Source organism: Oryx dammah, unplaced genomic scaffold (genome assembly GCF_014754425.2).
Source record: "Oryx dammah isolate SB20612 unplaced genomic scaffold, SCBI_Odam_1.1 HiC_scaffold_18, whole genome shotgun sequence".
In the NCBI taxonomy this organism is placed as follows: domain Eukaryota; kingdom Metazoa; phylum Chordata; class Mammalia; order Artiodactyla; family Bovidae; genus Oryx; species Oryx dammah.
The window spans coordinates 85,848,255-85,864,146 of record NW_024070202.1 but is presented as its reverse complement, the minus strand read 5'-3'; the positions used below and the strand labels follow the sequence as shown (position 1 = coordinate 85,864,146).

Below are 15,892 nucleotides of genomic sequence, written 5' to 3'. Positions count from 1 at the left end.
TAAACTGGATGAGATGTGGAGATAAGAGTTATTGAATTTTGTTAATAAAAGCATATAAATTAAAATATAATTAGTCAATGGAAGGCATATATGATAAAAATAGGTGAGCTTGAAAGGGGTTACAATTTAAAAAATAATTTAAATATTAACTGTGCTTTATTTTTTGTCACCACTGTTTAAATACTGTGAGTCTTTAACATACTCTGAACTTTTAGGGTCTCCAAATTACAAAAACATAAGTTTAGAAGTTCATATTTTATACTATATAAAAATTTCCAAGTAGCACCTACTTGTGATAATTAAGAAACATTTTCATTAACAATCAATTTTTAGAAGGTAGGTTTTTTTTTTTTTTTTTAACATTAAAACGTGCTTTTACCTTTGGAAGATCTTCGGTCCCAGAGTAGATGTTTCACTGAATACTTCAGCTGCTAGTAGGAGTTTGCTGATGGCTTCCTTCATGGTATCAAAAGCCTGAAGCGGTGAACTGGCTCTCAGGAATGTCTCAAAAAATGTTTGCAGCTGTGAACAAAGTAAAGGATTCATATGTTTAAAGGACAATTTCAGTTTGTCTGTCATTTCCAAATGAACAATGTGAAAGGTCTCTCTTTGACGCACTCAAAAAAACTCCTTGAAAAGGAAAATTTGATCATCTAAGACATATATAAAGTATACTGTATATATAATAAATATATATTATCACATATTATACAATGTGATATATATTATATACATTTAAAAACATATTACAAGCCTTCTGATTGAATGTGAGATATCAAAATATCTCAGAATTTAAATTATTTTAAAGGTGTTTACTCCATTTTTCTTTTCATTCCATGGCATCTAACCATGGAAAGTGAAGTGCAAGCATCACAGAGCTTGTGATCAAAACTGCCAAGTTGCATTTGGGACGCTACATCTAGGTAAACTTGGACTTGCAACTCACTTTGAATTTTTGTGTCCTTTTTTTAAAAATGAGTTACAACCTACCAACAAGAGAGTTGCCAAATCAGAAGAAAGTCACTGTAAAATACGAAATTTAAGTCTAAGCTTTTTATTATTATCCCTTTCCTGCATTCTTTTTGTAAGAGAACAAAAATAACTGCATCAAAATTGCTTCTTCTTCTTCATGGTGTGGGAGCTCTAGCCAACCAGAGAAGAATCTAAGAAAATCTCAGTGTCCTGAAATTTTCATTTCAGGCTTTGTATGACTGGAGAGAATGGGGCCTCAATACAAAAATGGGCAGGATGTAAGGTTTATGCCTTCATAGAAACACAAATAGCTATTTTTATTTGCTTAAATATTAAAACAATCACAACCACAAAACTATATCTTCAGAATGCTTAACACTAAGGCTCAAGTCAAACTTTTTAAAAAGTATAAAATAAACCTCATATTGATTCATAAACTGTCTCTGGGTAAGCATACACTTTCAAAAATGAAGAACAAAAAATATTTTCAGAAAAAACATGCAGCAGGTATACTATTAATATTTTTGGAAGAACAGACTAAATTTATCTAAGCTGTGTAAGACTGCAAAGTGAAAAACTTTTGTTGCTCTAATAATGAAGGACAGATACTGGCACAAATCATGTGAGGGAGACGGTAAATGTATCTTTAAAATATACAAGCAAAATTCCCCCAAGAGAAACAAATGCTGACTTCATAAACTTTTCCCAGCTGAAAAACAGAAACATAATGAGATGTGCACTTTAAGACCCTATAAACACGTCATTAGCATTTGGCAATTGGGATGTTTTTCCTTCTCTAAGGACTAAGGAAAATGAATGCAGTAATTGTATGATCAAAAGAAAACAAATCCAGGCTAACACTGAAAGTATCAACACCCTTGAGTCAAAACAGAGTAACATGTTTTTCCAAATAAAAGTAACTCATCACATTTCACTCAGTTCACCATATTATATAGAAAGGGTTACTGATAATATTATTGCATTTTTCCATTTATATGTTTTCTGAATATCACAGGGGTCAAGGTTAATAATTTAAGAAGGTGGGAAACATTTGTGTAACACATAGGATATGTAAGATTGTTTATCAAATTATATCCTCTATGGTGAAAAATAATTAGCAAATTAATGTTTAGGGTTGTATTTATTCTTCTACTGTGGAAATGTGTATTCCTTAATTTTTGACTATAATTAATTTTTCACCACGCAGAAAGCACTGTGTGCTGAACTTTGGAGGACAAGGTACTTAGCACAGTAGCCTCTATAGATTTAGAAGCTAAAAGCCCCAGGTTCAACTTTGATTCTGTGCCTGTTACTAGTAAATTGTGAGGTCTTGTGAGTTTACTAACAGTAACTTTATAGACGTGTTGCTAGGATTAAATCAGAGAATGGACTCTCACATAAAGTCTACCACCACCCATCAGACATCAAATACTCAGTACATATTAGCTTCTTTCATTAATTAAAACAAAAGTCCACAGCCTTCCTTCAAAGATGAACATTTAAAAAATATGTGATAAGCCTTTCAATAAAATATATTTACGAGAATATAGAGACATGGTGGGTAAATAGATCCCATCGCTGATATGTGTCCCAGCCGAAATGAAAGCAGAGAACTGAAGGACCAAAATCTTTCCTCCCATTTCCCTAAAACTCAGACTGCTAAGAGGAGGACTACCCTCAGTCTACAATCATGTAGCAGGAGAACAAGACACAACTGCCATTACAAACAGAAATGTGGAGCGGGGAGATAGTAGTGACATTTAAAAAGCACAATAAAAAAAAGAGGCTTCTTTCATTTTTCTATTTGTTCTGTTACCAGTCTTTGTCTCTATATCCATTTCCTTCTATTTCATTACATGCATTTCCACTTATCTAAGTCCTTCAAGTCAAAGAAGATTTTAGATGAGTCATTTCTTTAATTTATTTAGTACAGTGGCAAGCAAATTACACACGTAGAAAGTAAAAGCAGACTTATGCAAATACTTTTTTTTTTTAATCAACTTTCAGTAGGTTGTCCAGAGAGGGCAGAATAGTTATATCAATTACTGAAACTAATCCAGGGAGGGTAAGTGGAAGAATTCTTTGAGTGTCTGCTCATTTTGTTATTTGTTATACTAACTGTATTTTCTTGGTCAAATACCTGAGTTCTATGTATCTCAATGTGCTCATATGTAGAAAAAGAGAAATATGCTTAATGATCTCATGAAACAATGTCAAATCTGAAATTATTTGATACTAATTCCATTCAAAGTTATCAGAACCCAAAAAACACTTCTCACTCAGGAGCTTTCTTAACCCAAGCACAAATGTTACTTGAAATAACATCTTCACCTTCACTGCTAAGTTAAAGTCAGCCATGAACTCAAATATCATGGAGACATCCTTGTCTCTAGATCAAGACTTTTAATAGATGTTTTAAAATTACCTAAACATGAGACTATAAGATCCCAGGGAAAGCAGTGTCTTGGTAGCAAGGTAAAAATGAATAAAAGAAGATCTTAAAATGTTTCAGAAGACATGAAACTGTTTTACGAACTATAAATTTTCTTGCTGCTGCTACTGCTGCTAAGTCGCTTCAGCCCACCAGGCACCCCCGTCTCTTGCCTCTTTCTCCAGGCAAGAACACTGGAGTGGGTTGCCATTTCCTTCTCCAATGCATGAAAGTGAAAAGTGAAAGTGAAGTCGCTCAGTCGTGTCTGACTCTTAGAGACCCCATGGACTGCAGCCTACCAGGCTCCTCTGTCCATGGGATTTTCCAGGCAAGAGTACTGGAGTGGGGTGCCATTCAGTGCAAAAATGAAATATAAATTTAATGCAAAATAAATTATGTACAAAATGACCTTGTAAGATCAGGGCTGTAAAACCAGGCAGTTAAAGCATCACCATTGGTTTGTACTTGTGTAAAACTCAAGCAATAAACCAATAAGGTATTTGTAATTCTCACATCTATCCATTCAAGGAACTTCCTGAAATATTTTTAAATGGTTCTAAATAATCAACTAAAAATGGAAGCACAAGAGAAATTGAGGATGAACTTCAAAATATTTGTAGGAAAACTTCAGTTAGGTTTTTGATATCTTAAAATATTTCTAAATTGCTTTTATATTCACCTCATTCTCCAACTCCACTTTTCACACCCACTCCTGCACTAAATTTTGGGCTTCACCCAGCTGATTTCCTTGATCCGCCCATAGGGTCTTCGGCAGATTGTTCTTGGTGGCAAAAGATGCTGTTCTATGTTAAACTTGCTAACTGTCCGTGGCGGTGCTCTCACCACCAGTCCGTGAGATCTGTTGGGGCAGACACTGTACCATTTTATCTTTGAGTGGCCAGTATCTAACACAGGAAAGGTATTAAGTAAATACTGTTGAGTAAATAAACCTAAGTACAATATTACAGAAACCACAGAGTCTTTGATAAAAGAAATAGCTCACTGAAGCTTCTGGATAACATAAATTTTCTCCCTATGACAACATGTGTATCTCTCATTTCCATCTCATGAGAGAGGGAATTCTTCTGGTGACCTGTAATAAAATCTTTGAAAAATAAAAGCTCACAGCTGTTCAAGAGAATTTCTAAGATAAGAAAATTTAATATGAGTTAAAACATGGGATGAAAAATTAACCAATATTAGAGGGTTCTTTTTTTAAATCATGTGCTTGACTAACTGGGAAATGCAGGCAGAATGTTGATATTTCAATATTTTGAATTTTCCTAATTAATAGGATTGTACCTTATTAGAGTTTACCAGAATTTCTCTCAATATTAATGTGGGAGCGAGGAGCTTTCATTTTCTCAAAGTAAAGAAGTATATTAGTACTTAGAAACATTTTGTACCAACAAGCATATAAGAAGATCTCAATATCACTAGTTATTAGCAAAATGCAAATCCAAACCACAATGAGATATTACCCCACATCCATTAGGATGACTACTATCAAAAAACCCATAAAATATTAAGTGTGAGAAAGGATATGGAGAAATCAGAACCTAGAGCACTGTTGGTAGGAATGTTAAGTGGTACAGACACTTAGGCAAAACAGTATGGAGGTTCCTCAAGAAATCAAAATAGAATTATCATAGGATGCAGAAATTCGAATTCTGGATACAGAGCCAAAAGAATTGGAAACAAGTTCTTAAAGATTTGTTTGTTCGCTCTTGTTCACAGCAGTATTATTCACATAGCTAAAAAGTGGAAGCAACTCAAGTATACATCCATGGATGAATGGATAGACAAAAGATAGTATAGACAGATAATGTAATATTGAAAGTAAGTGAAACTGTTAGCCGCTCAGTCGTGTCCAACTCTTTGAGACCCCATGGATGTAGCCTGCCAGGCTTCTCTGTCCATAGAATTCTCCAGGAAAGAATACTGGAGTGGGTTGCCATTCCCTTCTCCAGGGGATCTTCCTGATCCAGGGATCGAACTCGGGTCTCCTGCATTGCAGGCGGATTCTTTACCATCTGAGCCGCAAGGGAAGCCCAGTGTAATATTATTCAACCTTAAAAAGGAAAGACATACTGCAATTCAGATGAACCTTGAAGATATTCAGTTCAGTTCAGTTCAGTTCAGTTCAGTTCATTCGCTCAGTCGTGTCCGACTCTTTGCAACCCCATGAATCGCAGCACGCCAGGCCTCCCTGTCCATCACCAACTCCCGGAGTTCACTCAGACTCACGTCCATTGAGTCAGTGATGCCATCCAGACATCTCATCCTCGGTCGTCCCCTTCTCCTCCTGCCCCTAATCCCTCCCAGCATCAGACTCTTTTCCAATGAGTCAACTCTTCGTATGAGGTGGACAAAGTACTGGAGTTTCAGCTTTAGCATCATTCCTTCCAAGGAAATCCCAGGGCTGATCTTCAGAATGGACTGGCTGGATCTCCTTGCAGTCCAAGGGACTCTCAAGAGTCTTCTCCAACACCACAGTTCAAATGCATCAATTCTTTGGCGCTCAGCCTTCTTCACAGTCCAACTCTCACATCCATACATGACTACTGGAAAAACCATAGCCTTGACTAGACGGCCCTTAGTAAAGTAATATCTCTGCTTTTGAATATGCTATCTAGGTTGAAGATATTATGCTAGGTGAAATAATGTAGTCACAAAAGGCACTGTATGATTCCACTTATATAACGTATCTAGAGTAGTCAGGTTCCTAGAAACAGAAAATAAAATAGTGGTTGCCAGTGGCTAGGGGGAGGGGAAATGCAAAGTTGTTTCCTGAGTATATAATTTCAGTTCTGCAAAAAATTCTGGAGACTGATTGTGTGTGTGTGTTAGTCCCTCAGTCGTGTCTGACTCTGCGACCCCATGGACTGTAGTCCACCAGACTCCTCTGTCCCTGGGATTTTTCAGGGACAGAGGAGCCTCCTCCATCCATGGGATTCTTCAGACAAGAATACAAGAATGGTTTGCCATTTCCTTTTCTGGGGGATCTTCCCAACCCAGGGATGGAACCCGGGTCTCCCACATTGCAGGCAGATTCTTTATTGTTTGCGCCACCAGGGAAGTCAGTCATACAACAATATAAATAGTACTGAACCATACACTTAAAATGGTTAAGATAGTAAATTTTATGTACACATTGCATGCATGCATGCTCAGTTGCTTCAGTCGTGTCCAACTCTTTGCGACCCTATGGACTGCAGCCTGCCAGGCTCCTCTGTCCATGGGATTCTCCAGGCAAGAATACTGGAGTGGGGTGCCATGCTCTCCTCCAGGGGATCTTTCCAACCCAATGATCGAACCCATATCTCCTGCATCTCCTTCACTGCAGGTGGATTCTTTACCGATGATCCACAGAGGAAGCCCTTATGTATACATTATCACAATTTAAGAAAAAATTTAAACAATACTGCAGTTTTCACAGCCTCACTCCCTCCAACAACCATGTTTAAACACTTGCTAATTTTGTACCATGGAAGTAAAGAAAAAGTACCTTTTTAATGGTTATAAATTATGCAAAAGAAACAAAATAAAAAATATTTCCTCCCTTGCTCCATTTCTCAGCTCCTGCAAATAGTGGAAATGGTTTCCATCTCTATTGCATTTCCTCAGAACCACTGTTTTATTGAGAAACAATCATTTAACCTTGAAATTTTGTTTAGTATGAAAAATACCACATAGCAAGCTTTAATGCTAGTAGGCACAATCCAGAATAAAGGACACATTTTCTGGGTTGGCCAAAACATTCATTTGTGTTTTTGCATCACATCTTTGGACAGACCTGAACAAACTTTTTGGCCAGCCCCAAATGACCAGTAGATCTTAAAGGATTTCAACCCTGAATATTCATTGGAAGGACTGATACTGAAACTGAAGCTCCAATACTTTGGCCACCTGATGCAAAGAGCCGACTCATTTGAAAAGACTCTGATGCTGGGAAAGACTGAAGCCAGGAGGAGAAGGGGACGACAGAGGATAAGATGGTTAGATGGTATCACCGCCTCAAGGGACATGAGTTTGTGCAAACTCCAGGAAATGGTGGAGGACAGGGAAGCCTGGTGTGCTGCAGTCTGTGGGGTTTCAAAGAGTCAGACACGACTGAGAGACTGAACACCAAATATGAAAAGTCTAGGGAATGATCATTTCAAGTTAAAAGGCAATATCACATAGGAGATCAGACACAATTTTATCCATGATAGAACTAAGGACACAATTAAATGCATGAAATCTAGAATCTATGTTCCTTTCCAAATTAAAAGGGGAATACATATGCATTCAAATCTACTTCTTTTTAATACATTGGAATTTAAGTATATAGTTCTTGATCAATATTATTATTCTGTCTTTTACAAAATCAGCTAGGATCTCTCTGTCTTACTCTGACCTAACCATTCTCTTGCCCTAGCATTTACCAAACTCTTAAAATGTATCTGAAGGAATCTGAATACCTCAGAAACAGGCATACATACAAATCTCAAATAATTTACAAAATAAAAAAGTAAAATTGTTTTGGAAATGCACCCCTTAGATGGATATGACTTCTTTTTATTAAGTTAGTTGAGTCTTTGTATCCACCGCTTCCTCTGATAGCTCAGCGGGTAAAGAATCCACTTACAATGGAGGAGATGCAGGAGACACAGGTTCGATCCCTGGGTCGGGAAGATCCCCTAGAGGAAAAAATCCAACTCTCTCCAACATTCTTGCCTGAAAAATCCCAGGGACAGAGGAGCCTGGTGGGCTGCAGTCCAAAGGGTTGCAAAGAGTCAGGTAAGGCTGAGCAACTAAGAACTTTTGTATCCACTAAGACAACAAGAGAAGGGGATGACAGAGGATGAGATGACTGAATGGCATCACCAACTCGATGGACATGAGTTTGAGCAAGCTCCAGGAGTTGGTGATGGACAGGGAAACCTGGCATGCTGCAGTCTAGGGGGTTGCAAAGAGTCAGGGCACAACCGACCCACTGAACTGAACTAAAGACAATAGTATTTATTGTTAGAATGAAAAGGGTTCAGCATTGGTACTGATACTATTTTCAGTGTAACCATGGGGAATATTTGTTCACACAAATACACAGGTGTAAATGGAAGGGTTTACTTAGAGCAACATGACTTGACTCCTTGAGCTCCCTCCAAAGTATATTAAAAGAACACACGATGATTTATCATGAAATATTTAATTTCATTAAAAAACTGAAAACAATCTGAGTTGTGGAGGATTTGTCAGTTATTGATTAACATCCTTACTTAAATGTGTCTGTTTCAGGGAGGGGTCGCAGAATTTTTGTAAAAACCATATTTAAGTGTGTCTGTTTGGGGGAGGGGCCACAGAATTTTTTCACTCTGGAGCAATCATCATCATAATATTAGGGATAGATGAGTGCTAGGTCTTTCTTTTGAAGAGCAGAGGGGTATCCATGCAGGGGTGGGGGCAAAAATCACCTGGTTTAGAGGCACAGTTTCAGTAAGATAAAATATGGGGAAGGTGTACATGTAAAAGATGAAATTATCGGCATTGATTCTCTTGAAACTATCTCTGGGCCTGTGAACCTGGAGAGTCTTCATGGCTCCCCAGAGGCTCACAACACCCCACTTGAGGATCACAGCTCTGGATGCGTCTGGTCCACAGAACACATCTGCTGCCCATCAGAGGGCTGTGGTAGGAGATGAAGTGCTGGGAGCATTCTGGGCCTTAGCAAGAAGTCTCCTTCATGTTTTAAAGGAGCATGATTTAGGAGGGGAATCCGATATATAGAAACAGAAGAAAAAGAGGAAAAAAGATGGGAGAAAGGGAGGGTAAAAATGACTAAATTACAAACCTAAGCACTGATGTAAACACTGATTTCATTTCATGCACATGTGGTATTTGAATATAATTCTATATTACACTTAATAATACTCACTAACCTTAGCCAAGCTGACACCATATGTCAAGACACTGTGCGTTTCTCATGCCCTGTTTTGTTTATAATCATGGCAATGCTATGAGGTCGATGCTCATTATCTCCATTTTATTGATGAAGAAACTGAGGCTTGAGAACACAAGTAATCTGCCAAAGTTTTTACAGTTTTAAGAGGTAACCAACATGAAGCCAATTTCATATTGAATCCAATCTGCTGCTGCTGCTGCTGCTAAGTCGCTTCAGTCGTGTCCGACTCTGTGTGACCCCATAGACGGCAGCCCACCAGGCTCCCCCGTCCCTGGGATTATCCAGGTAAGAACACTGGAGTGGGTTGCCATTTCGCCGCAAAACCCCAGCATTACCTCTGCCATTGTGGCTTTGAGTACACTGGGTTTAGGAAAGTGGATGGACTCTGAAATACTGAAGAATGAATCATCTGTTTTTACTTTCATGGAAAAGGTATTTGAAATTGTCACAATTCTCACACACCCACACATCTAAAGTATCAATTCAACACCTTGAACATTTGTGTAGTTTTTCGAGAAACTAAGAAAATTTCTATGTAACTTAAACCAAATTGCCTAGGATCAAGAACAAATTTTGTGTTAAGTCAAATGATTTAAGAACATAAATATTCTCATCATTTGCTTTAGCTCACTGAAAATTGGCTAGCTTTAGGGTAAACCACAGGAAAACTAAATTAATTGACTGAACTTAAATTAGGATAGCTTTTACTCATTCTCTGGAATTAGATCAAAACTCCAATATTTAAGTAAGTGTCATGCTTCCAATGACATGGATAATTTTATTCATTTGTACTTCTTAATAACCCTAAGCTTTAAAGCATATATTAAAATTGGAAATTCAGAAAGTAGATTCTTAACCAGTTTCATGGTTAAAAATTTTTAAGTTTCTCATACATATAAGAGGATTGATCAGGAGCAAGGAGCCAAAATACAAAAAGCTATGCAGAGCATAAAAATTTAATTATTTGCTTTGAATGGTAGAGCCCTGATTGAATTATATTCAACCTTCTCACAGAACTGGCAGGTTATCTTTATGGCTCCTTCTAGAAGCTCTCAGTAGGATATAAAGGATCAGAGAGATTTTAGAGTAAAGAGCAAAAGTTGAAGTTGTAAAGATTTTATCATTGGACTCTGTGGATATATATCTACTCATTTTCTTTACATGAATGCCATTGTTCAAGCAAGTCACCAGTATTTCCATTATAGTTAAAACACAGATCTTCTTTAAGCCTCTGGTAAAATAAAGTCTGTGGGTTATCTTGAAATTTTTCCATCCTTTATTAATTGTCTTGAGTTGAAAATGATATTGCAATTTGGTAATATTTACAACCAGTAATATTTGTAACATGCAGTACAAAATCAGCAAAGAGGGATGCATTTAACAGAAAGAAACCTGTCCCATATATCTATAAATACTCTCAAATGAATAAGAAAGTAAAAAGGGAAAATACTTTGCATTTACCTTCCAGGTATTTTATGCAGAGCATCTATTTTAGGTCTTATTAAGTTTCATGGTCAATCACACAAAAAAGGAAATGCATTCATTATAAAAATGAGTTCTGGGTGTACAATAAAGAAAATGATAGAGCAAACTGCCCTAACATATGAAGGCTGTAGTGTTAAAGTTTGTTAAATCCATGCTTGAATTATCACAGCCTTCTGCTATGTTCTCATATGTCTCTCATATCTATACCTTTCTCTTACCAGTGTTCAAACAAAACTCATTCTTTTATATAGGATATTTTAAATGAATATTTAAATATGATGCATAGTTTAAAAGCTCATAGTTCAGTATTCTAATTCAATGTAATTCTATGTAGCCCAAAACAATGTCTTCTCCTTGTGGTATTGACTACTAACTTCTGTTTTCCCTACCAATCCCAGGATTGGGGGAGCCTGGTAGGCTGCCGTCTATGGGGTCGCACAGAGTTGGACATGACTGAAGCGATTTAGCAGCAGCAGCAGCAGCAAATCGTTTACTCCTTCATTGCTGCCAGAGTCATCTTTATGAAGCACAGTTCAAATCATCAAGGTTAGATGTCCCAAATATTTACAGAAGAAGGTGGTATAATAAACAGTAGAAGCCCTTTTACCCTTTCTGCTACAAAGGGACAGCTATTCTTATATGAGAGCTCGAAAACTGACATATGCTATTCTTAAACATTTTAATTTAGAAAACATGAATGTATATTCCTTTGTCCGTCTTACAAAGCCAAACCTATGGGTCAACTGACTGGAATTGCCAGTTATCTAACTTACAGAAACCCCGCCCATGAGTGGGTTACAACTGCAATTAAAGCAAGAATATAAAAATACTTGCCAAGAAATCTCAGCAGAATCTTTCCAGGTCTCACAATGCCACCCCCTCAAACTCTGAAAGTTGTAGTTATTGTTGTTTGGTTGCTAAGTTGTATCCGACTCTTGAGACCCCATGGCCTGTAGCCTGCCAGGCTCCTCTGTCCATGGGATTCTCCTGGCAAGAATACTGGAATGGGTTGCCATTTCCTTCTCCAGGGGATCTTCCCAACCCAGGGATCAAACTTGCCTCTCCTGCATTGGCAGGTGGATTCTTTACCACTGAGTCACCTGGGAAGCCCCCTGAAAGTTGTTACATCACATTTAATCCACTTGCAGTTTTCCTAAATTGATTCTTTTATAAATATGCAACTTTGCTTTTACAGAAGCAAGTATGTCTTTTTTTTTTGCACTTCCAGTTCATCAGAGCATGACAACTTAAGCATACAGATACTTGCCCTGGGCACTGAGCTCTTGTGTCCAGCAGTCGGCATGCTTTATGGAGGGCACACAGGGCATGGCCTAATACTGCAAGGAGTGAAGCAATTAAGAGATATTTTATTCATTGGAAATCTGAGTCCTAATTCTAATCACATTTGTTAGCTCTGTCATCTCTACTAAATCATGAATCTTCATTTCCTCATCCATAGGATGGGTGAGGAACATAACACCCTATCTCCCAGGGTTCTTAAAAGTATCAAATGAGACCATGTATGAGAATACATGCAGGTGTATAAAATTCAGTGGGGTCCTTTTACATTCTCTGTGTGCAAGCTCAGTCTGTTCAGTCGTGTCTGACTCTTTGTGACCATATGGACTGTAGCCCACCAGGCTTCTCTGTCCACGGGATTCTCCAGGCAAGAATACTAGAGTGGGTCGCCATGCCCTCCTCCAGGGGAATCTTCCTGACCTTGCATTGCAGGCAGATTCTTTACAGCCAAGCCACCAGGGAAGCCCCTTTTACATTCTACTGTGCATGAAATTCAGGACCTTAATGATCTGATTGTAACATAACTCTTCTGGTTCCCCCTCTGCCTCCACAATCCTGAGGCCTTTGCCTCTCTTCTTTCTCCATCCTTCCTACTTCAGGCTACCCTAGGATTCTTCCCACCCTGGAATACATACACATTTTTGCCAATGAAAGCAGCTCATATTTCTGAGTTTATAACCCACCTTCCACCTGCGTGCTTCATGATGTTTATCCAAAGGAAATGCAAACATCCTCTCCCTACTTCTAAAGAAACCCTACTCATTTTTCCAAGCTCAGCTAAAATACCACTTATTTTATGAAAACTACCTCACTTTCATCAGACTGGAATAATTCTCACTCTTGACTATCCCTGCAAACCAGCCATTTACTGCACTCAGTTCTTATTAGAATTACTTATAAATATGTGTCAGTGAAACAGTATTTTTTTCAGTCGACTTATGTCTTTTGCACTCACTGGAGAGCGCCTGGAAGGCAAAAACCAACATTTCTCTCAAGTCCCTCTCCATATTGCCAGCACATAGGTACCCTTTCAACAATTTCAGAACACAGCTGAGCTGAAGTGACCACGAAAGATCACAGAAATCATCAACATGGTTTTTCCTTTATTTTTGACTCCATGATCAAACATAAAAATTATACACATACAAGAAGACAGCGAGATTAAACACGCTGATTTCCCACCACTTATTACAGGGAGATTTTTTTCCTCCGCTTTTCTTTATGATGAGCATACAATCATTAGAAGTTTCATCCTCAACTACAGGAGCTAAGTCATTAAACAAGACGCTTTCCCCTCTATTTTCCTCTTTGTCTCCTGCCCCTAATTTGAATATTTCTCTGTTCTTCCACCCGCCATTAATCTGCTCTAATGTGAGAATCTTCCTTTTCATTGATGTAGCAGTTTGCAAAGACTGGCTGCAAATTCTTTCCACTCCTGTTGGCACACCACTTCCTCTCATGCAGAGGTGGGGTCTATTTCTTGACTCACCGAACCCTGGCTGAACCATGTGATAGTCTTTGGTAATGGGACATTAGCAAAGGTGATGTAAACTGTTTTCTTTTTCTCGGGCTGCTGTAAAAATTTGCCTCAAACATGGTGACTTAAACCAACATATGACTCTGGAGTCAGACTGGAGACTGGGATTGAGGTATATACGCTATTGATACTATGTATAAAATAGACAACTGAAGGGAACACATTGTGCAGCAGCAGTGAACTCTTAGGTGCTCTGTGGTGCCCTAAGTGGGAGGGAAGTCCAAAAGAAAAGAGATATATGTACATGGCCCGGGTGTTGCTGTTGTTCACTCGCTCAGTCGTGTCTGACTCTTTGCAACCCCATGGACTGCAGCATGACAGGCTTCCCTGTCCTCCACCATCTCCTGGAGTTTGCTCAAACTCATGTCCATTGAGGCGGTGATGCCATCCAACCATCTCGTCCTCTGCCATCCCCTTTTCCTCCTGCCTTCAATCTTTCCCACCATCAGGGTCTTTTCCAATCAGTCGGCTCTTCACATCAGATGGCCAAAGTACTGGAGCTTCAGCTTCAGTATCAGTCCTTCCAATGAATATTCAGGGGTCATTTCCTTTAGGATTGACTGGTTTGATCTCCTTGCTGTCCAAGGGACTCTCAAGAGTCTTCTCCAGCACCACAATTCAAAAGCAATAATTCTTTGGCACTCAGCCTTCTTTATGGTCCAACTCTCATATCCATACATGACCACTGGAGAAACCACAGCTTTGACTATTTGGACCTCTGTTGGCAAAGTGATATCTCTGCTTTGTAATACACTGTCTAGGTTTGTCATATCTTTCCTTCCCCAGGAGCAAGAGTCTTTTAATTTCATGGCTGCAGTGATTTTGGAGACCAGGAAAATGAAACCTGCCACTGTTTCCATTGTTTCCCCATCTATTTGCCATGAAGTGAGGGAACCAGATGCTATGATCTTCGTTTTAAGCCAGTTTTTTCCCTTTCCTCTTTCACCTTCAAGAGGCTCTTTAATTCCTCTTTGTATTCTGCCATTAGATTGGTATCATATACATACCTGAAGTTGTTGATATTTCTCCTAGCAATCTTGATTCTAGCTTGTGATCCATCTCCCTCAGCATTTTTTCATGATGTACTCTGCATATAAGTGAAGTTAGCAGGGTGACGATATACAGCCTTGATGTACTCCTTTCCCAGTTTTGAACCAGTCTGTGACTGGCCCTGGTGATTCAGTGGCAAAGAATCTGCCTGCCAATGCAGGAGATGCAGGTTCAATCCCTGGGTTGGGAAGAGCCCCTAGAGGAGGAAATGGCAACCCACTCCAGTATTCTTGCCATGGGAAATCCCATGGACAGAAGAGCTTGACGGGCTACTGTCCACGTGGCCAAAGAGTTGGACATAACTTAGTGACTAAACAACAACAGATATGTATACGTATGGCTGATTCATTTTGCTGTACAGTAGAAGTAACATAATATTGTAAAGCAACTATACTCCAATCAAAATTAAGTAACAAACAAAACCCCACAAATAAGGGGGGGAAGCAACAGAAATGTATTGTCTCAGGTTCTGGAGGCCAAAAGTCTAAGCTCAAGGCATCAGGAGGGGCACATTCTCTCCTAATGCTCCGGGAGACAATCTGCTCTTCCTTTCTCCCAGCTTCCTGTGGCTGTACGCATTCCTTGGTTTGTGGGTACGTAACTAACCTCCACCTCCATCTTCACATAACCTTCTCCTCTGTGTATCTTCTCTTCCTCTACCTGTATGTCACATCTCCCTTTGCCTTTCTGATATTTATAAGGGCATGTGTCATTGGATTTAGGGCCTGCTTGGATAATCCAGGATAATCTCAATTTGAGACATTAACTGAATGAAATCTGCCAGGGTTCTTTTCCAAATAAGGTAACGTTCACAGGTTCTGGTTGTTAGGACATGGACATATCCTTTGCATATCACTGGAAAACACCCTGATGCTGGGAAAGATCGAAGGCAGAAAGAGAACAGGGCCACAGAGGATGAGATGGTCGGGGATGGCATCACTGATTCAATGGACATGAACTCAAAGTCTGGGAGATGGTGAGGGACAAGCAGGCCAGAAGTACCGCAGTCCATGGGGTCACAAAGAGTCAGACACGGCTTGGCGACTGAACAGCAACAACAAAAATATCCTTTGGGGGTCAACTGTTTAACCCACTGCACAAACAAACGCTTGAAAAGAACTTGGCCTTTAGGCCTTGCTCATTTGCTATTCTTGGGCACCCAGACAATGCCACA

General features: G+C 39.0%; 1 protein-coding gene across 2 annotated transcripts in view; it reads right to left on the bottom strand.

Annotated features, from left to right (window-relative positions):
• Positions 1-15,892, bottom strand: part of CPED1 (cadherin like and PC-esterase domain containing 1) — a 326,436-nt gene that overhangs the window by 173,799 nt on the left and 136,745 nt on the right. For both annotated transcript variants that reach the window (XM_040259514.1, XM_040259515.1), the window contains one exon: positions 380-522. In XM_040259514.1, coding sequence (XP_040115448.1) covers positions 380-522 — 143 coding nt within the window. The remainder of the gene's footprint in view (positions 1-379; positions 523-15,892) is intronic.